Source organism: Anoplopoma fimbria, chromosome 3 (assembly GCF_027596085.1).
Source record: "Anoplopoma fimbria isolate UVic2021 breed Golden Eagle Sablefish chromosome 3, Afim_UVic_2022, whole genome shotgun sequence".
NCBI lineage: Eukaryota > Metazoa > Chordata > Actinopteri > Perciformes > Anoplopomatidae > Anoplopoma > Anoplopoma fimbria.
This window is the reverse complement of record NC_072451.1, coordinates 6,770,323-6,793,053: the sequence shown is the minus strand read 5'-3', so window position 1 is coordinate 6,793,053 and position 22,731 is coordinate 6,770,323. Positions and strand designations below refer to the sequence as shown.

The following is a 22,731-nucleotide window of genomic DNA, read 5'->3' as shown; positions in this document are numbered from 1 at the left end:
AACGAGACCACAATCAACGCTCCTCAGCAAATCCTTCACTATGTAGCACACATACATCCTGTTCAGTGGGGCGATGCTGGAAAAACAAAATCCTCCGCCACTTTCAGCAGTTCAAGAACTATTTTACTATCCACTCTCTCAGGTTGACAGCCATGTGGTTGTCCAAGCAGACCAGGAGGATGAGAATGGGAGGTAGGTACGAGGAGGTGGGGGGGGGCCAAGCTCGCTAGATTTTTTTCTACATTTCTTTTTTTTCAATATATTCTTTAGTTGCACCCACTTCCTTCATGGTAACAGCTGTCAAAACGTTGTCGGATTACAGCGCACCGCAAAGTTACAGCTCATATTAGAGCCCGGTACAGGGCAGGAAGTCAGGAGGAGTCCAGCAATGGGGTACATTAAAGCTTCTCAGTTTCTCAGAGCAAAGCAGCTAGGACCCAGGGGAGGAATAGTGCTGCTAATTAAGGTACACGTGTCAGGGATATGGAGGGCTTTTCCACTGATGTTTAGGTATTAGAACAGATACACTCCGTAATTGTGTGTTGTTTTCCCAACCGGACGTGAAGTTCCTATTCGCAGCCCGGGATCATAAAGCCCCTGCTCTCTTGGATTAGTGGAGCTTCAGGGTTTGTAAGATGAGGCAACAAGATATTTGCAAGTTTGTTGAGAGAGAAAACTCCCTGAAATCTCCGCTCATCTGCTGAGGGAATAGAGCCTGTTGAAATAATATCAGTTCAGCAGGGTAATTCTCCGGCACATACGTATGTCCGAACGCTGTAAACCCAAAACAGAAATGTTTATATCTTTGCACTAATGAGTTTCATAGTAACTTTGTTTGACATTGAGGTAAAAACATCAGTGCCATGGTTCTGCGCAGTGTAATATGACAGAGGCCTTGATAATCAGTTTACACTAAATCAATATAAAATGTCATAGCAAAGTGAGGGTGATCCGCGTGAAACTGTGAAAATCCAACAACGTCTAAATCAGATTCCAGTTAACACTTAACCACAACAATGACGTCTGATGACATAGAAGGTAGGCTTTTTTTTTTGCTGCAGTCACCGTTCTTCTATCTAAAGGTAGACCACAGACATTTTCCCAGCCAGGCCAACCCTCAGTGACAGTGTGTATTTTTCTGTGCCTGTTTTTGCCTGCGGGAAATGTATGAATGATGACCAGTAAACAAAGGTTTATATTCTGTACGCTGCATTTTAAGTGTTAGAGACTTAAAAACAATCTCAACTAAAGGTCCGAATAAGACATAAAAATATGTATTATTGTATTGATGTTATTGTATTGTCTGATTAACAATCTAAAAAGCCAAATGGTGTTACATCTATACAGATATAAAACTAAAGTAGCAAAGTATCTAAAAGTAGCATAACCTCAAATTTGCAAAGGTTGTATGATAAGTGATTTAAACTACTATAAAAAGGTTTTCTATTTATTTTTGTCAATTAACTAATGGAATAATCCATTCCAAACTATTTTAAAATCCCCAATACAATACTTATTTCAAGTTTATCAAATCATACTGCATTACTTTATAGTAATCACCAGATTGAACCAAATTCTCAAACCACCACTGAAGAATGAAACCACACATGAAATAATTTAAAAATTCATTTATTATTTCAGATTTTTTTCGCCTTTGTTATACAAAGATGTTAAATAACTTAAATACATTCTTACCAGTCATTTGTGATCTGTTTATACCTACAAGCTATACACATGAGGTAGAGGAAAATAATTTAGGGTTCCCATAAGACATGAATACGTGAACATGGACAAAGCTCTGCTGGTGTAGTATCATCACAAAGGGCAATACATGGTTGATGTGTTTTATCTTTGTTTTACAAGCACAGCACAAATCCTAACAAAAAGTACATGTACATGTAAAGTGATCCAAAGGTGAGTATAAACTAGTTTAAGTTGATGCAATCATGAGTTTATACCGCATCGTATGTGGAAAACCAATGTTACAAAGTCTTTTCACAAAAATAGTCGATTATACAAACAGTTAAAATCCTATAAAACATATTGTTGCTGACAGTGATTTTGTTTGAATACTCTTAAAAACTGTGTCATGATAGTCTGAAGGTGAGTTGATTCTAAATTTGTTAGGATTTGTTAGTGCTTAGATAACCGAGAATGATGAGATATGACATGAAATATGTTTAAAGTATACACTGCTTCTCGAAGCCTCCACCCCAAAAAGGAACAAACACCCAAAAAAGGAAAACAGAGTAAAAAATACAGGATATAAAATCAATTTAGACTTTGACGTTATTTACACTAAACACATGCTCATAATATATTTAAAAATAATTTATCTTTTTAATTTTCTTCTACAAAACAGAATTTTGTACATGATCCACTGACGACTAAACAGTGCAGAGTTTTGGATTTGAGAATATATGGACGACTGTGACATCTAAAAACCAACTGGCTGCTGCATCATGCTCCTCTTTCTCGGGAGAACATTTTTTTTAGGCCTATGTACAATCTATAAACAAACAAAAATGCACTCGGTGTGCATTTGGTATTCCTGTCATGCCTGATTTGAACCTGCTCAATGGTAGGGAACCTCAGTGTGTTTGGGCTGAGGAGCGTGTGCGTGGTGAATGCACACACACACACGCGAAAGTTGTGGGAAGCTGGCATTTATGCTTCAGGTCTCAGCATAGCTATTATGGTTTCCGAGTAGCGTGCAAAGTTCTATGTATATGTTTTGACCAGTCTTTATTTGGCATGCCTCCTCATATCAAAATGCTAGGAATTCATCTCCTCCGGACAAATAAGCCACGTGAGGCTCTCTACCTCAAGCATCATCCTGCTGTCGAGGACGGTGCTTTTATTTCAAATCTTGTGATAATCATCTTTACGGACTAAACCATCTGTTAAAGGTAAAAGCCACTGTTAAGGATGTTTGGCAATGGTGCTGCATCGCTGATTACAATCTGTAACCATCTTGTAACAGCAGCTGTGTGCTGGTTCCAAAAACATCTCAGCCTAACATTTCTTATTGCTACCAATTTCTGTTACAGTTGCTTGTGAGAGTTGAACATGTGCCTCACTTTTGTCTCTATACCACAGGAGAAGAAACCTTTACTATTTACAATGCTTTTTTGTATTTTTTATAAAGAAACAAAAATCTGAACTGCACTGTATCTATAAATACAGGTCTTAAAATACTTTAAAGGGCTTTTGGGCTTCAGTGCGTGAATGGCGCTATAATACAAAAGCTGGGTCCCTCACTCAGTAGTTAATTCACACCCATCTAAAACAAGGCATAATTTATAGTATATAACATAATGTTCCCAGAGGCTAAGTGCTGAGAATACGATTGCATATTATTGTCTGCATTGTTTGTTTGTTTAGAGGGCATTTCTCATCAAATTAAACCTTTTATTTTACAGTTTCTTAAAGCAATAGATTGACATTTTAGATTGAAAAGTACTCTTATTCACTTTCTTGCTGGTAGTTTGATGAGAAGATCAATACCACTCTCATTTATGTCTAATAAATATGAAACTACAGCAAGCAGCCAGTTAGCTTAGCTTAGCATAGAGACTGGAAACAAAAAAATTGCCTATCAACCACCCTAAAGCCCACTTAAACATGAGAGCTGCATCAGTAATCTAACTCAAGAAAGTGAATAAGAGTATTTCCCAAAACATCAACTGTTCCTGTCACTGTAGTTGCTTGGCAGGGTTCAGTACGCTGCATTGTGTCAACGGTGTCACTTTGTGCCAAGCTACGATATGAAAAAGCAAATTAACCCATGCATTATAACAATTTCACTGACATCTGAATGAAGAGAGCTGATTTGCAAAACCCCAATATTTTCAATTTGACATCAATTTGCCAAGCGTAACACAAATGTTAGTCTTGTAAAATGTGTTTGTATTAGCGATGAGACTTGCACATTCATCTTCACTTGAGCAATTCTGCAGACACGTCAAGTCTGATTTCCATTCTCAGTTGCCCCATACTGTTTGGACAGACCGATGCAGCTCCCACTGTACATGTCTACATGTGTTGAATATGGCTCAATCAAAAGGTGGCAGCTGAAGAGGAAAGAAGGATGTGAAATGGTAGGGGGCTACATTCCTCCAGTTCTCCACAGTTTTCTTTACAACTTCAAAGTATTAAAAGTTAAACAAACAAAAACAAAAAAGATTTAAGCCCCGCAGAGCCCAAGAAAATTCAGGTGTTAGTCACACGTTAACCGTTTTCTGGTCAGGTGATCACCTGTTGCAATGATGTTTGGCTTTCATAACAAGGCCACTGTCACCTCCACCTTTGATATAATTTGTATTTGCACTATTTCTCTCCTATTTTATCCAAATAGTTATAGTGGTTTAAGTTATTCCCTGAACATTGGTTCGCTCAAGGCCGAGAATAGCCTAAACTGACTGGTTTAGTTATTTTCTGTTAATGCATTTACTAACAGCTTCATATTATATTATTACCAACAAAAAAAAAAGAAAGAAATTAGATTTTTTCTCCCTGTGAAGGAGTAGTCCCAAAGGATCTATAAATTATCCACAGCAAGACGACGGACGCAAGTGTGCTGCTTTCCAAAGGGCCTTGTCAACATGAATCAAGAAGAAAAACGAGCGAGAGCACACAAACAACAAAACATTTGTGTGGTTAGTGGTTTGTTTTAACATAGTTAGATAAGTGGCTTGTATAATATCATTACAATATAACTGAATTTATGTACATACATATGCAAACACACAATGTGTGTGAGTGTAAATATGTGCGTGTAAAGTAAATCTTACACCCTGTCTTTTTTTTTTTCTTCTTTTTAGCAGTCTCTGAATATGGTTTTCATTGCCATAAAAGTCGTCATTCAACCCCCCCTCCCCCATTACTATCTATCACGTGCTCACGTACAAACACACACATGTAAAGAATGACAAACACACACACACATCATTCTTCTTTGGGGCGAGACCCCAGAAACCAGTCTGTTGGTGTTACTGTCCATGTGTTTGAGCCGCATTAGCTGGACGCTAACCTCTGATTTCTTGTGAAAAGATGCAATTGGATTTTTTTAATAGGAAAATAAAAGTTTCTCTCTTCAAGGCAAAGCTGTGATTTAATAAAAAAAAAAAAAAAAAAAAAAGCTTGAGATGTTGACCCAGTTGTCTGAGAAGGTTTTTTTTTTTTTTTTTTTTTAAATCTTCAAACCCCAGACATGGGGGGCCACAGGACCTCTGGAGCCCAACCCACAGAAATCCCTCAAAGTGCTTATTGCTCTTCCATCGGCTCGCTCCTCTTTTGTTTGCAGAACACTGTTCCGACAGTGGAAGCAAAACCTTCCACGCCTCTTCAACACCACCACCTTTAACTTGCTCCACTGATCGTAGGGGGCCGACGGGACACTGGTTTACCCTTTGCAGGTATAGACCTCTTCTCTCTGCGTGCACTGCTTGCATTCGACGTAGCAGCACCAGCGCACCTGGCACTGGCAGGGTCGGGTCACCTCTCTGCTTTGAGTGTTATGGCCTCGCCCGCAGCAGATGGCGTCGCAGTTCTTGTCCTTGTAGCACTTACGGGCCGCCGTGCCTGCCGAGTACTTGCTGGGTCTACAGAAACTGGGCGAGTCCTCGATGTGGCGCAAGTCCATAGTGCGAGGGATCTGATCGGTTAGGCCAGGTGGGGGCTGCTGCTGCTGCTGCTGTTGCTGCTGTTGTTGCTGCTGCTGCTGCTGTTGTTGTTGTTGTTGCTGCTGCTGCTGCTGGCTCCGGCCAGTGGCGATCTCTCCCTCCCCCGTGGCCTCATTGGTGGAGCTGCCGACCTTAATGGAGGTCTCGTAGCGCTGCTTCAGCTGCTTACCGATCTCGTGGAAGGGCTGGAGCTGCCTCCAGCAGGTCTGGACGGTGCAGGAGCCGGAGACGCCATGGCATTTGCAAGTGGTCTCCACTCCGGCCTTGATTACCTGGTTCAGAGACAATGAAATACTGTTTACTTTCACGGAACATTTAAGGAATGTGATGTAAGCTATGTCATTCAATGAGCCTTTGTTTAGTAAGCAGCATTTCAAAGAGCCAAATTACCCAAATACACTCATAATTAGACGATAAGGGTGGAGCGCAGTGGTTTGAGAGGAATGTAAAGATACCATGGACAATTATTAAATTCACTGCTCTCTTTGATTTCACAATAAAAGGGAAAAAACAAAGGCTTCACATATTGCATGTGAGCTATAATTTAACATAATTCAGGAGAACAACATTGCACTTTGTCGAAGCCTGCAAATGAAAGAGCAGAAGAATATTAGCTGGTGGGAAGATTCATTTTGTGATGATAACCGCGGACGACATTTTGATCAAAGTTGATAACTGTTATCATGATAAGCGAGTGAAGGATATTGCTAAGAGAGGTACTCTCAATGGACTATCCTATTCAGACTTTGGAAAGAAGAGACTTTTATATATAATGCATGTTTGTAGATGTTTACTAAACCTAGAGTTGATCAACCCAATCTTCTACTGTGGTAATAATGTCGTTATCCAGATAATAATTCATGCAAGCAGTTGAAGTTAGACAGAATAGTTGAGACGGTCTCTATATAAAATCATATAATTGCACAAGAAACATGGAGATCGTCAGCAAACGTGACCACAAACGCGTTATTTTATTGACCTACTTGACCTCTTCGCAGTCAGCCAAAGTTCACTTTAAAATCAACCACAAAGTTAAAGCAGTGTGTGTGCGGAAATTAATGACAACAACACATTGTCTTAGAGCTTGGATAGCATCTACAGTTTTTTTCTCAGACTGTGAAAGAGATCGGGGAACAGGAAGCGCATATTCATCACACCAGAAGGTCAAGAAAATTTTGATAGGTCATCATTTAAATGTCGGGGGGATGCAGAGGCTAGCACATTCCAGCTCCGTCCTCCGTGTGGGAATTCATCCCGAACCACTGCGGTATACCTCACTACATGTGCAAATCACACACAAAAAAGAGAGCAAAAACAATGTTGTAAATCTTTTATCACAAATGAAATCTCTTGAGAGATTAGATTGCGGAGAGCCAAGCTGAAAAGGAAGAGCCTGCATGGGTCTTTTGGGAGAGTTTTGTGTCTGCTAACATTTGGGAAGTGTGCCTCTGCTATAACTCATTTTGAAACCAAGATGAAAACGGCTACAATATGAGAAAAGCAGAGATAAAGAAAACTTATTCCAGACATTGAGTTTGCTTTGGCCTGACGGATTAAAACCATTCTCTCTTTTTTATTTTACTATTAAAAACACTTCCAAGACCACAAACAAGCGCTGAAAATGTGAGTTGTTGCCTATCTAATCTGGGAGAGAAAAACCAAATATTGACAAATGAGCACTTTCACATTTCACCAAATTTACATTGGCAATTACATTAATCACTTTTTTTCCAGGCTTTCTTGGAGATGCATGAAAGTCTACACTATTCTTTCAGTATTTTCACTTTACCAAAATGGCCCATGTATAATTCTATAAAAGTCATTTTCTTGCTGCTATTAAATTCCTCTTTGGTCAGTTTAACCATATATTTGGACAGTGTACTTTGTCTTGGACATCAGTCATTTACCAGTGCTTTAACTCAAGCACTTCAAAAGCAAAACCAAAGATATCGTAGAACAGTATATCGGGGATAAGGCACAATCACTTGGCACTTCATGTTGCTGTTTGTCTAAATAATTGCACAGCACTCAGCCTGTATTATATTATCACAGTTTTCTCACCATTTAACTGATTCATGTGAGCAGCCAGCATTTCTGTTTGAATAAATGTCTGTGACTCCAAATGAACTCTGACCTGATTCATTCTTGATGAGTTTGTCCTGGTTGGCCTCATGGGTGTGTTATATGAATATTGTTTTTTATTACTTTTAATAAAAGGCAAATTATCATGACAGTTGGTGTAAAGATACTGCTTTAAAATTATTATCAAAATATATTTTCTTTCTTTTAAAAACACCTCCCTTAAGTTTAACAACCCTGAGACACTAAATCATGGTTGAATGTTTTAGACAAATTACTTTAAAATACTGTTGCTGTCAAAGTCACAGACAAACTGATAATCATGAAGGAGTGAATGGAGAAGGGAACTTAAAGGGCTATTTTCAACAATTAAGTATTGCACTTCCATGAAGTTTTGAAACTCAAGAGATGGATTATAGCAAGAGCTGTCCAAATTGATCTGGCAGAGGCTGAGATTCTGACTTTTAGCCTCTGGTTTTGAGATTACGAGTGACCCCTTTCAGACTACACGAAAAGATTTGACACATTGATGATATCAAAATATTTATAAGATCAGCTTCAAGTGAAAATAATGTCACTTAAATATTTTTCTTAGTTTTAGTAAGCTCCCTCCAAAGCCACAGAAGACATTTTACAACTGTGTTCACAGGCTGAGCAGTACTTCCCATTACTATTTAAATTATTTTGATTATTTTTTTTTTGATCCAATTGCATCTTTTCACTTATTTTAATATAAAAATAAGACAAGATCCCCATAAATAAACGGTCGCCATCTCACTCTTACCTTCATGCCCACATTTGTGTTGTGCATGTCCACGCGTGCACGCAGGTCCTTGTTGGAGCGTTTGCCCAGGAAGTCCTTGACAAACTTGTTTGCGTATTTGAGGTTGTCTCCGCAGCCTCCCCACTGCCACGCCTTGCGGTTCTCCAGGTCCGGGGCCTCGTCACACGTGCAGCGCTCCATGCGTCCTGCGCTGCAAGCTTTGGCCATCGCATGGGTCAGGCCGGCCGAGGAGATGGCGTACAAGAAGGCTGTCTCTTTAAATCCTGGAAAAGCACATTAAAGAGTGACAAATGAGAGGCGGGAACATGGAGCAGGTTGTGCACTATCAATCTATCAAAGTGCTCGGTTAATTCCATTTTTCATTTAAAGAGCTGTCTCAGTTGTCATCATTGGTGCGCAATATCAGAGAGCATTTTGATTGCCTCTTAAGGGCTCTCAACATGGTCTCAACATTTCTCTTCCCAGGTAGACATTACTCAACTAGATAATGCTTGTTTGGCCCTATATTGATGCTCTGGATGTCATATATTGCTCCTTTGATAACAAAAAAGAAAATCCATACCTCTCTTTAGTATGTTGGCTCGGTGGCGCCCCTCTAAGGTGCAGTTCCACCTCTCAAAGCGGAATTGGTACTGGCATTCTAGGGCGCTCATGGTGATGGCCTCTCTAAGGGTCTCCGCCACGCCCGGGTCTCGTCTGCACATCCTGCGCTGCTTCTTTTCCAGTTTGAGCCGGTCGCACAGCTTGAAGTGGGCCCTGCCCACGTTCTCCTCTGGTAGAGAGTTTAGCGGCAGGATAGACAACGGTTCATTACCTGTCAACCTAGAAGAAAAGACCACAGACACACTCAGGTCAGTTAAAACACTGCACGGAGAGTGGATTCATCTTGATAAAGGTTCCAATAAAGCGCAGGATGCGGACCTTCCTGGACAAACAATAAAAGATGCAAAGATATACTACATAAACATCACAGGAAGCACAGCTGGGGCATATAATGCTCAAAAGTTTGGTTAATGTTCAAATGAACTCAGCTGTTCAGTGGTTAATGTTCAGGGGAATTCAACATTTGCTGGAGATTGAGATCAACCTCCAGCACAGGCGTGTCTGTGTATAGAGCAAATTCTCTGCAGAGGTGGAAGGGTTCTTTCTTTTCATAAGAAGTTCCCGACACCGTTTTTGTCCCCTCACGCACTTATAAAGTCACAGCACCAGCAGCTCACTGACTTTAATATGGAGAATTTCAGATTGAGATTATAATTTGTAGAAGTATTAAAGCGCTCAACAGGTATGGGGACATGTTTTAAACAATTGCACGGAGTGAACTTGACAGTCATGCCACAAGCATGTGAAACAGTAGCCAGCGGAGACTTGGTTTAATATTTATATCATATCCTGAGGGTGAAGGGGGGTTGTCACTCACACAGCAGGAGTTACACTCTCATTATAGAAGACCTATAACAAAAGTCCAGCATTCAGGACCTTTAAAGCTGCAATCCATGTGAAATATAACAAGCATAAGATTCAGTTCTAAACATGGTATGGAGAACATGTGGTAGACTTGCACTCCTTTCGTCAGTTTATTTAAGGGAAGCTTATATAAAAACACACAAAGCGACGACTGCCACATAGCTTGCAAAACCGACGACCAGCGTTCTGAGGTTGTGATGGGGAGAGCAGAGCATTACTTTCATAAACACACACAGGGGACATGACTGTCAGCCTGTGACCATTTTGGTCACACCAACTGACAGGATTGGCACCGTGGTTGTTCATTATGTGGAATTTCTGGCCTCCTTTACACCCTTAAAGTGAAACTGAAGAATAACTGGATTTACAGAACTCAGAAAACCACAAGTATTCTGGCCAACGTGCCTTTAGGGATGGACAGGGGACATTTAAGGAGTACTTTTGTGCATGGATTGACACCTCGCCCAATGATGCACTAATAAAAAGCAGGTCTCCTACTTTTTGCTATTAAGTAAGAAGAAAATGTTCAATTTTCTTTGTAAATACTGACCAAAACAAGGACTGAAATAAATGTTGCTACAGATACAGTCCATAACAGAAATCACAGCATTATTAAATCAGCGATAATGAATTGTTGTACATCCCTTCTTGCATGTAAAAAGTGTACGTAAAGCCAAATGAAATAAAAGAAGTCCAACTATAAGACTGTGAAGAGTAACCACAGCAAATGGGAAACACATTGTTGTTGGATTTAGCCAAGCAGGGTAAAAGGAATGACTCTACAATATTTTTGTAAAGGTGCAGAGCACCTGCTGGATGTCTACACTGGTTTCGTTAATGGAGCAATAGTGTTGATTGGTGCTCTTCATTACTTACATTTTTGACTTCATTATCGTTTTTCCGAGAAGATTCTGTCACCACTCATATTCACTTCAGCCTCTAGCAGAAGGTCGCAGGAGTTCTTCAACAAGAGATTTGTTTTAATAAGTCCAATAACTGACTGAAATGTTTCCCCTCGAGTCTGAGTTTCATACCAATGGACTTAATAGTTCACATATGCTATAAGATATTGTCTTTGCGATGCATTCACGTCCTGGTTGAAAGTCCGAGTAGTCAAATCAAAAAGGAGGCATCAGAATTTGCTTTCAGATTGGGTCAAATGGTTTCCTTTTTACAAAAGTGTATTTGCCTTTCCTTAACTTGTCTGACAGCTATGGATTTTCAAATGGAAACCTGGCAAGCTGGGTCTTGATGGAGATTGCTCTCCCAACACACTTAAGAGAGTTTAAAAAATGCATGGTTTGAGGCGTACAGAGCGAAGCATGCACAAAGCAGGAGAAGTGTCTCGCTGGGAATAACATCTTCCTCTTATTTGTCTCATGTTTTGTTAAAGTACACTATGCTAACAATGCCATGGAAACATATTCATAGTGCCAAAACAAACAAATCCAGCTAAACCGGTATGTTACATATGACTGACAACCGTTCCACAACATTACTATAGCAAGCAGTCGGGGATTGAATGATGGCGCCACGTGGAGTACCTAAGTCCATTTGAGACACCAGTGGGGAATTAAAAATCATGTGAATTCAAGTCATATTTCATACTGACACCACACCAGGAAGCAGTTTACTACTGCACATGTCTCCAACTTATAGGATCAGCAAATATGCATTGGAATTTGTACAATATGTGGCTTAGCAGAGAGCTCCAACCAACAAATGTTGGTCTTGATTTACTCAATACCACCAACATGACGTGCACATTCCTCGGTAAGGCATGCATAGTAACACTTATCAGCGTCAGATCTTTCCAAAAGTCCACATGCCTGCCAAAACAAGAGACCACTAGAGTGACAGGCCTCAACTGTCTGCGTGACGTCTGCCTGTCTGAGACAAAAAGATGGTGTGAGCGGAGCTGGAGGGAGGCCAAAGATGACATGACACTGATCTCAGCGCTACTGTCTCTGCTGCTTTTTTTTTTTAACACAAAGGCATATTTCTAGATAGTTACGAAGACAGCCGGGAGGCAAAGTGTGGAGGGGAGAAACACTTCACGTCTCCAGAGAGTAAGCTACTGGCCGGGGCTCGTTCTCGTGCGTGTTTTCACTCTGTGGTAAACCAGAAAATATTCAAATAATATCACAGATGTACACTGATTCCATTTTTTTCCTGTCTATTATCTTTTACTGGAAGCACTTTTTTTGACATATGAAGAATGAACTCATTCAACTCACTTAGAGGAAAAGAGAATTGGGAAAAGAGCCCAGTGGCTGAATCACAAAAATCCATTAGAAAATCTGAACTTGAAATATTGTGCCAAAATGAAATTATTAGTTTTCTTTCCGTTCACGATGAACACAACAAAGGGAATAAATTGTAAAAACAAAAACCACATGTCATCTCAACCCAGTTATGATGTAAAATGTGGCATACCACAAATAATGGACCATAAAGGGTTTAAAAATTGTAACCGATGAGTTTATTTAGGGTTTATAATTATTTACGAAAGCTTTATAGATCAGTTATAAGCTATTGATGAGAACAAATTCTTTCAGTTGTCAAACTGTGATAAATCCCTTCGACTCATTGAACTATATCTCCATTTTCAAACCACAAAAAAAGACTTCATTGGATTTGGACAGATCATTGTTTATGATCATAGATTAATTGTTTTCTCTATGAAATGTTAGAAAACATTAAAAGAGCTCATGGCGATGTCTTAAATCTGCTTGTTTTGTCCAAAGAACCCAACGATAGTCAATTTACTACTGTAGAGACAAAGGTGCTGCAAATGTTAGTATTGTAGAAAACCTAAAAGTAAGTTTTGGTCATTATTGCTCGAAAAATTGTTTAAACGATTACAAAGTTGTTGTTATTTTTATTATTGCCCATTCATTTTCTGTTGATTGACTATTCAACTAATCAGCTGAACAACATTTATAACACAAAAACAAAATCAAAAAAGATGATTTTTTCACAACCTTGCAACCCAGAATTTGTTCATCTAATAACTGATCTATAAGTCACTAATGAATTATCTATGACCATTTATAAAGCTAAAGATTACAATGTATAAAAGTTATATAAAGGGTGCTTTAGAAGGTAGTAACAAATGTAGAATACAGTTGCTGATCACGACACATATTTAAAGAGTAAGTGAAGTTCAGGGATCAACACAGTATCTCTGCAACATTGAATAAGAAAATAAGAAAATGTAACGGTGTTTTCCCATCATGGACCATTTTCTGTAGGTGTTTTTGTTTGAGGTGTTGGCACAGCAACACCAATTACACGTGGAATAGAACACCAACATATAAAACTCCATATTATCCTACGTGAGGTAGGATTCTTGCTGATGTTTGCTCAGCTTTGCCTTTTCCATTCACACACTTCTACCTCTACACACTCCTCGCAGACATCTCTGACCCACTCACACGCTGCGCCTCCTCCACTGTCTTTCACTTAGTAACACCGGCGTTTGTTTAGGCCTTTCTCTCTACCTGTCAGCACCTCCCATTGCCCGTGACATTTACTTTATATACATTTTCCAATGCAGCGGGTTCAGTGCAAACGGCTCGTTTCACACCGCGGAGCCTTCGGAGTCTATCCCTCGAGGAAATCATTGACTAGCACTAAACTTCGCCATCATCACTCCCTCTCTGGCTTTACATTACAGGCCTGGAATTGACCCCCAGCTGGTAATTCAGCTCGTTCTCCACTGGTTTGGTATGTCAATAGTCAAGGAGCTGTAATAATACCTAAACTTTTAGATAGTGGCAAACATAGTATCTCTCTTACCTTAACTTTCTTGGCCTAATTGAATTGCTTGGTCAGGCTTTAAACACAAATCGCTTTGTTACTGCTGGTGTTATTCATATACTTCATATGTAAACAAAGGCGGCTCAGTCCATGTGGTATAGATTAAGATGAGGAGGCTAAAGCAAAACAGCAAACTCTATAAATATCAGATGCTAAAACAATTCATCGAACAATTTATTTATCACTGGTTACAGCATTTTAAAGATGTGAACATTTCCTGCACGGTTTGACATCATTATAAAGTTGGTATCTTTTGGCTTTGGACTCATTCAGACGAAGAAAATCTATTTCAAGAAGCCACCTTGGGCACTGGGAACATGACATCTCCTAACCTAAAAAAATAACGGCTGGAGCATGTTGTTTTTCAAATGCGAAGATGAGCTATTGTCTGTTTATCATCTTTACTCCACAGATGGTTGCTGGCTAGGTTTGTGCATGTAGTTACCATATAACACACGTTACACATTGCATGCGTGCATGTGCACATGCATACAGGCACTTACTACTTTAAGTCAACACCCACAAGAGTCAGTCTTGGCTGAACGCACCCAGGCAGAAAAATGCACAAAAGCCACAGCTTCTCCATCAGCCTGGACTTGCAGGTTGTGTGGTCTGGTGTCTCCTAGATCACAACTTACCCCCCTCCTCCTTCTCCTCCTTTTTCCCTCTTCTCCGAACTTCCCCTATTCCCAGTGGTCAATTACTCTAAACGAATGCCAATCATTCCGTCCAGCTGTTGGCTCAAAACAAAGCCTCCAGTAGACAAAACCACTGCTGTCTGTGAACGTAACCCACACAAGAAAATGACAGACATGAACATGTGTCCTGGAACAGTTCAGCTGTCATGAAGACAAACTACCATGCTCACCTGATATCAATCTGTACGTTTTTCGTCAGAAAATTAAACTCGCCAGTGCCGGTCTCCTTTTCTCTCGTTCACTTTTTCCTCCTGCCTTCAGTGTTTAAAATGCTCCGTTTTGGGGGGGAAAAAGTGTGTGCTTTTCTCAGAAATGTTGGATGAACTTCAGACCACCCTGCCCAAGTCCCATCTGGTATATCACGCCGGGCCATGCCAGAGGTTGTAGGAATGTGAGTGTGTGTGGTGTTTTCCCTCCGGCCCACTCCAACTATAGCTAACAATGTACTCCACCGCTTAAACGTGAATAATTGAAGAAACCATGAATCAGTGTCGAATTGCTCTCTGGTACAGCGAGTCTTCAGGCTATTGTCTTCCTCACAGACGTGAGGAAGACACAAAATCCTGCACTGAATTCAGATATTTTCTCCCCACTAGCCAAAGTGACACCGTCATTCCCCGGGTCATTAAAGCCAGAAATAGGGGAAAGAGTAAACGATTATGTATGAGGCTAAGATAAGCTTAGTCACTGGTTGAAAGCACTGGGTATTGTGACTACTCCTAACAAGCTGTGGCTGACACAGTACAGTAACATGACAAAACAACTTTGAAAACAAAGTGGTACCGGCCCGGGACTTAGCAAGTCATTATTAGTTGAGTAATGAGCCTTTCTGCATTGTGGGGATGTCATGAGACGTCTACAAGCACTGCCACGTCCAATGTGAGGGGGGGACGTCCGCTATCTTGTATGACTTAACAGGATATGACCCAATGTTATATCATCTGCTGTCCCTTCTGGTCATTTACAAACAACATAGGCTGTGTCAGTCTACTGCCACTAATTGGCTGATTTCGTCAAGTTCCTGTGCATGTACCCTTTGGATATTTGTGAATGTGAATGACATGATGCATGAGGCATATTTTATTTTCAGTCAATGTATTCTTACTCAGTTTTTCTGCACAAAAGGCTGCAGCAGAAAGATATTCTTTCTTTCAATTCATAATAAAAGGGGGGGGGAGTCACTGTTCAGCTCTACTTTTTAATCCACCGCCTGTGAATGCGAGCGCCGGTAGCTGAGCAGCCGGACTACGGGACCTGGGTTTGGGAATGGGAGTGTGGGGCATGGTAAGAGGTTTAACTGCTATGTGAGAACTCAAGGCTTCTAAGGTCAGCAGCTCAGTTATAGTCACTGTGTGACTGGCACAGATTGGGCATGCAGCACTGTCCGCATGACTCCCCTGTTCTAGCCTACACCATGGCACAGAGCAGCCCTGTACCAGCGCACCGACGCACCAAACACGTTCAGGCACACATACTGTTCTCAGCTCTCATCGATTCGCACATGCAGGCACAAGACCCAGACTGTGGTAGTTTGGTAAGAGAGCAAAACAGACTTAAAGCTGTAGAGCATATATTTAAAAGGGTGCAAATACTGGAGATTTCAGGTTTGTTAATTCCTGTTACACTGGGCTAAAGCACAGTGAATAAACCGAGCATGCAAAGTTAAACCGCAAAATCAAAACAAAACAATTGCCATTTTGAATCATGCCTCAGTAAATACAATGTGCCAAGTTCATTCACGGTTATTTACTCTCACTACTGAAAGATACTTTTTTTTTTCCTGAAAGGCCTAAAGAACCCAAATGCAAAACGAAAAGAAGCAACATGTCATTTTTTTAACAGCAAAATCAAAGCTCAAACACTTACAGTAATTTCCACGTTAAAGACGGAAAGTGTTGTTAATTGGCCTCTCCTGGCAAATGTTCCCCAGAAGCGAGAGTTTCTGTGCATGTACACACAGCTCATTTATCGCCTTGAGTAAAAATGTTTGACTCCTGACATCTGACTGATGACTAAAGCAGAAGCAACAAGTTGAAAGTCGTACAAATGGGCCATTTTCAAAAAGAAACAAAAGTACTTTAAGGTTAATCGCAGCTTAGATCGTCTGCCATACCTAGGTCCATTCATGTCAGTGTACTTCTGACTGTGTCCATTCTAAAACTAATACTCAGGCTTTATGGATAAATATGCCTTTTGGAGCAAACCTTAGTCTATGTAATAACACCCTTTTGGCAAACACACACACGTTTGAGTGGCGTATCTCAGTGCATGTCAGGTCAGGCTTCTATAGGATTGTGTTTACGCAAGATGAACGTCCTGATTAAGTGCAGTGAAAGTCTAACTCTGCAGTTTTGAAAAGGTATGGTCAACTTTCTTTCATCCTTTATGAAATTATTAATCTTTGCAAACAGGTGCGTGAGATTCAAAACCATGATTTCATTTTGGCTGCTGCAGAAAGACACGCTATAAACTAAGAACACTGACTTAAAAGAAAACAAAGTTAGACATGAGAAACGCACAGATATTCTCTAGAAGACCAAAGCCTTAAGTGAGGGTTTGTCAATCTGCTAATCTTGGCAAACATGTGAGGTGCCATGTCTCTTCTATCCCCAGAAACCAGGCAGAGAAAACGCCTGTGGTCAAAGATGGAAAACACAGGACATGGCGGTCGCACTAACTAGCATCATCTCATCAATGTCCGACCACTAAAAGTATCTTGGGCCTATATAAGTTTTCCTGATTTTGCAAATTGCCCATGTCTCCAGTTCCATCTGCAAAGATCATCATGCGCTACCAACAAGAGTTTCCTTTAATGGGAGTTTCCTTCCCATATCTTTTGATTACCAACCAATGAAGTGCACAGCCAACTGGTGGGACAGTTCTTTTAAAATCAAATACGTTCAAGCTGCGGTCTGTTCGGCATGTTGATGACACCAGAACTGTAAGTTCTTAGGATGTGAGCAGGCCAAACACATTTCAAAAGCCTGACCAAACCATGTAATCTTCAAAGATATTCATGAGAACCATGTTATTATACAGTATGAGCCCCATAATAACCAACTACAAACACCACGGAAACCTATTCAACAAAGATGTGTACCGCTCTGCAATCTTTGATAATTCAACCTGTTAAACAAACTGTAGCGCTGTGCATTACTTAGTTTAGAGAAGATGTGATTTGCTGTGCAGAGAGGGGATTTTTTTGCTCTGTAAGCTGAAGTTGAAAGACACTTCCAACATTTCATGCAGGTTGACCACAACTAAGCATACGTAGAGGTATTTTAGTTTCCTGAATTATTATTTTTTTTTACACAGACTTGGCCGCCTTTGCATTTGATGTTTTCACATTTCGTTTCCCACTCTCCTACTGTTACTCAAAAAGGTTACAAAGTGCTGATTGAGGACCATCCTGCGCTCTCAGAAGGCGCTGCACCACCCTGTGGCATCCACAGGCGTAGCAGGCCTTTCCACAGGGATGTTGTAGAGCAGAGCACTCAAAGCTGAAGCATGGCTTAGCTCAAATCCGAATGTATCAAACAGAAATTCAAAGAAAACAAAGCTCTCTCTTTTTCAGAGGCCATGCGGTCCGTTATCTAAGCCTCCAGGTTTGCGTGATCTCACCGCGCTACACGGTCACAGCGCCGATGCTGAGAGAATCCTATCTTCTTGGCTCACAGTAAAGTGATACCCTTTGAGGTGTGGCTGTAGCCACAGGATATCCTATGAAGTTGGGAAATCCCTCTATCAACGGCGCTCCCCGCCCTGCTGCACGTCAGGGCTAATCAGTCCTTAAGGCCTGGTAATGAGACGCCCGCCACCACTGTCTGCCATGGCATCGCCAGCCTGAGCCCACACTAACTCTGCTGCTCCTAATGAGTGGTAATCACCCAGCAGCTCCCCACAAACCACTGCAGGGATGCCGGCACGCACATGAGGCACAGGCAAACCATAGGACCGGAGGGGAGAAAGAGGAGGGAACCAGAGGAAATGTTTACATGGAGCCACTTAAAAAAAAACAACTTGTAACATTTCTGTGCTGTGCTATAGAAAAATGTGGCCCCTTTAAACTTTAAAACACAATGCTGTTTGACACACACCAGGAACTAATTCAGCGCAGTGATAAAAAAAACGTTTACAGCTGCAATCTGAGAAAAAAAATCCCTCCTCCTCAGTAAATTTACACACATCCCATTTGTTATCCTGTTGTTTTTGGCATTGTGCCTAACTTAATGGAGCGCTGAAAACAATAACACCATCTGAAAGACGCATCAGCTCTGCTTCAGGAGCAAACTGACAAGAGATTCTTTGAGGATGATTAGAAAGCAAGTTAATAGAAACCGCTAGATTTGCCTCTCCCGGATGCTGCGGTGCCTCTGTGATTGGTAAATCCCAGCTGCATTACTGTGGGCATGCCTTCCTGTATATGTCGCACATGAACTAAATAAAAACAAACTCTTGACTCACTGTTAGGACTCGCATTCTGCACAGTTTACAAGACCACGGAATGACATGCCTTTTTACCAAAACTCAAATTTAAACAGCCGTCTCAAGGAGCCCTCTGAGAGCTCTGACAGGGTCAACTGAGTAAACACCTCCCTCACAGACAGTTTACACAAGATCTCATCAAGGTGCTGTGTAACCTATTAAGTTAAGCTAACGAAAAGCTCAGCAAACGCCTGCACCGATTCAAATTCTAATGATAACGGATTTAGCAGAACCAGCACCTGCCACAACAGGCTGAGGGGGAAGAAAACGAGCGCTCACATTCTTGTGGCAAAGGATGACAATTTCAGCGGGTGCTTGACTACGCCAGGAATCCCACCCCACCCTCGGCTTGCGCAGACTATATGGGCAGGAGAGATTGTGTTTATGTTACACTTACGCTCCACCGCACTCTGGAAATTGGGTATGCAACATTGACCCTCTATTTTGAGTAAATCAGTACTCAAGAGGCCCTAGGATGCCTCGTGCTCATGGAATATTTATTTGAACAGGTTTGTGTGAGTAGTGGCCCGCAGTGGAAGCCGCGACTGCCAGGACTGTGTCGGAGTGTCACCGGCAGGGGCGCCGAAAAGGGGGGGGTAAAGGAGACGGATTCTAGGGGCCCATGATGGAGGGGGGGCCCAGAGAGGCCCCTAATGATGATGAAATTATAATACAGAAAAAATAATGACACTAAGTTATTAACTAACATATAATCAGTGGTGCAGCAAATAAATGACTCAAAATGAATTCCATTGTATTCAGAGTGCTCAGTTCTTCCCCTACTGTACATGTCAACTGTCATGCTGTTCTTCTTTCACAAATATGGTAATGATAGTCAAAAATACCATTAAAATGCATAATTGTATGTAAAATAGCATCAAAAAATGTTGCTGCTGTGTTGGGGGCCCTGTAAAGATTCTTTTCATGGGGCCCAAAATCCCTAGCGGCGCCCCTGGTCACCGGTGTCGAGTTTCTGGGAAGTTGGCCACGTGGGCAGTCACATTTTGTATCAGTGTCACCTGTGCATGGCTCTTTCACTATGTTTCATGTTCCTCAGCTGCAGGGCTAAATCATTCACTGACACTCATTCATATTCCCTCCTCCTCACCCTGACGCGGAATAATAAATCTGGAGTATCGCAATACCACATGTCTCGCTGCACTGCACAGGCAACAGATAGAGAACAGACTGACAGAGGGGATTGAAAACAAGTGCTAACTGTATAAGTAAATATGCATTACCATTAGGCCCATTAAGGCTGATGTGAGTGCCAATTTGGCACGTCAACCTTAATACATGCTGCCTGCCAACACGGAGGGAGACAGAAACAGAGAGCAGGGTTACGTTTGTCCTTCTAGTGCAACTTTGGAGCGGAAACCAAAGACAGAGACGGAGAATGTTCTTGATATGTGCATGTGCATTACAGATGATGACGTTTTACTGTGAAGGGCTGAGATATTTCCATCATACAGAGCTTTTACAGGTGCCGGGCAGCATGTTTACATCACTCAGATGAGTGCCAGCACTTCGGTAAAACACCCAAGACGACAAAAATTCACCCAGACTTGTGAAAATATGTGTTAATCCCAACAATCGGGTTAATTCAGACAGTTTGATGTCTAGAAAAAGACTCAGTAATACCAAAATTGCTTATCCTTTTATAGTTTGTAAAATGTTATACCACCATACCTTATCAAGGAGAAGCTAAATCCCACTTCAACATGTTGACAAGTCTAACACTCAAAACTATGGCACTCAGAGGACACTTCCTGTCCTCAGTTGCAGATTCACAGCAGCTACCAGATCAACTAACAATCCTGGAACCGGCACAACTGCCATACCTGCCATAAATTTGACTCTGCTGGAAAGGCTTTAAGTGTCATCACTCCACAGCCTACCACCATTTGTCTCTGTGCAACGTCTGCACTCTTAGCAGCCCATGGGGAGCACTAACAGTACCCATCAACACTGATATTTGTAGATACAGAAAAGCACCAAGATCGTGCTTCTGTATAGTATGACATGCAACCTCGGTACATTTTGTTCTGACAGTTTCCGAATCAGTCAGTTGTCACTTGGGGGGGGACTTTTAGGATTAAAAACTTTTCAGTTTTAGGTGAAACATGTCCCGCTCTGCCACCTGACATGCTGACCTCATTTGAACGACCTTGGCTTCCCTGCAGGGTGAATGTTCTTCTGTAACTAAGACAGAAGAAAAAACAACAACTAAGAGTGCCGTTCATGTGAGTAGGCAAACTGGAGTTCAGTGCATTTAGTAGGCACTCTGAAGTGGAGGTCATAGTGGGCTACACCTCAAATCCAAGGCGTTTCCTGGGAATGACTTACTTTGAAATATACACCCTTGTGTTTTTTTTTCTAAATTAAACATTATTGTGTTTATGACAAGGATTCATGAAACGCTATTAATTTCCCAACGTTTGGTTTTTTTTTTAAAGTTGATGGAGGCAGCAGAAAATAGAAAAAAAAAAAAAAAAAGCTGCCAGAGTTGTGTGATGTTTATGCTGGATGGGGGGAATTTTTTCTGTGCAAAGCTGAGCAGACGTTTCGGCCACCAGATTGCTTTATTGTTACCAGCTGTGGAGTCTGGGGCATATATACACTCACCTTTCGCTCCACGGCTGTTTTCAGAGTCGACTAAGGATATGATTTTACAAGTGTTTCAGCAAAAATAATCACCCGACCGCTAACCTGCCATTCAAAGCAGCCCGGGGTTCCTTTACAGTGGGCGCTGGCTCAATTGTCAGGGAAAGAATGGGGGTGAACTCTCCTCGGCTCAACATTACTGCGAGGCTGCGTATAACGACCTATAATAGATGCTGAGTTTATTGGGCTTTGCTAAGACACCCAATGACCCTGCTTGTCACACTTTTTTTTTTTTTTTTTTTTTTTTTTTTTTTTTTTTTTTTTTTAAATTGTCAGCAGTGTCTTGTGAGGCCAAATCATGTGCAGACAACCTGCTGCAGCCTCCAGCTGTGAGGCCGCTGAGCGCTGCGCAACCGGTGGCACCCCCACTGACCAGGCAGCAGATATCAATGCAATCAAAGCATAACTCATAATTCAACGAATCAAAGTAGTATTAGTTTGATTTTGTTCAAATCTCGCTAGATAAACTTGTGTAAAAAAAAAAAAAGTTTTCAGTGAGTCTGAAGGAGAGAGAGAGAGAGAGAGGGAGAGAGAGAGTTAAAAAAAAAAAGTTGTTACCTGCTTTGTAATTCAGGAACCAATCAAATCAATGAAAGCAAGCATCATGGACATATCTGTGTGTTCTTACCCGAAATATGCTGCGGTTGGTCCAGGCAAGTTGAGAAGATACACTATAACTGTGATCGATAACCATCCCAGGAGTAGGTGTCCATCCAGCATTTTGCTGCGGCTCCAGGGCAGATCATTTCGTTTCTCCTGAGTAGCTGTGTAAAATCCCTTGTTGAAAGCTCAACACTTCTTATACAGAGAGGAGCTGCGCTGCGCTCCTCCCATCAGCAGAGAGAGAGAGGGAGAGAGAGGGGGAGAGAGAGAGAGAGTAATATGGCAATACATACACAGAGCTGAGTTGATTCACAATTCTCTCTCAGGTTTCAGAGGGATAAATCTTCTCAGTTGTCTTCATTTAAAGGATTGGCATGACAGTTTCTCCTCTGTGGGCGTTTTAAGCACCATGCCGTTAGTTTTTTGGTGCAGACTGAGGTCAGTC

At 41.3% G+C, this 22,731-nt stretch overlaps 1 protein-coding gene across 1 annotated transcript; it reads right to left on the bottom strand.

Annotated features, from left to right (window-relative positions):
• Positions 1–5,303: 5,303 nt before the first annotated feature.
• On the bottom strand, positions 5,304–22,418 carry wnt9a (wingless-type MMTV integration site family, member 9A). The gene is made up of 4 exons (XM_054596555.1): positions 22,312–22,418; positions 9,110–9,369; positions 8,548–8,810; positions 5,304–5,956 (listed from the first exon to the last, which is right to left on the bottom strand). The coding sequence occupies exons 1-4, from the start codon at positions 22,401–22,403 to the stop codon at positions 5,405–5,407; spliced, it is 1,167 nt and encodes a 388-aa protein (XP_054452530.1). The 5' UTR covers positions 22,404–22,418; the 3' UTR covers positions 5,304–5,404.
• Positions 22,419–22,731: the final 313 nt, after the last annotated feature.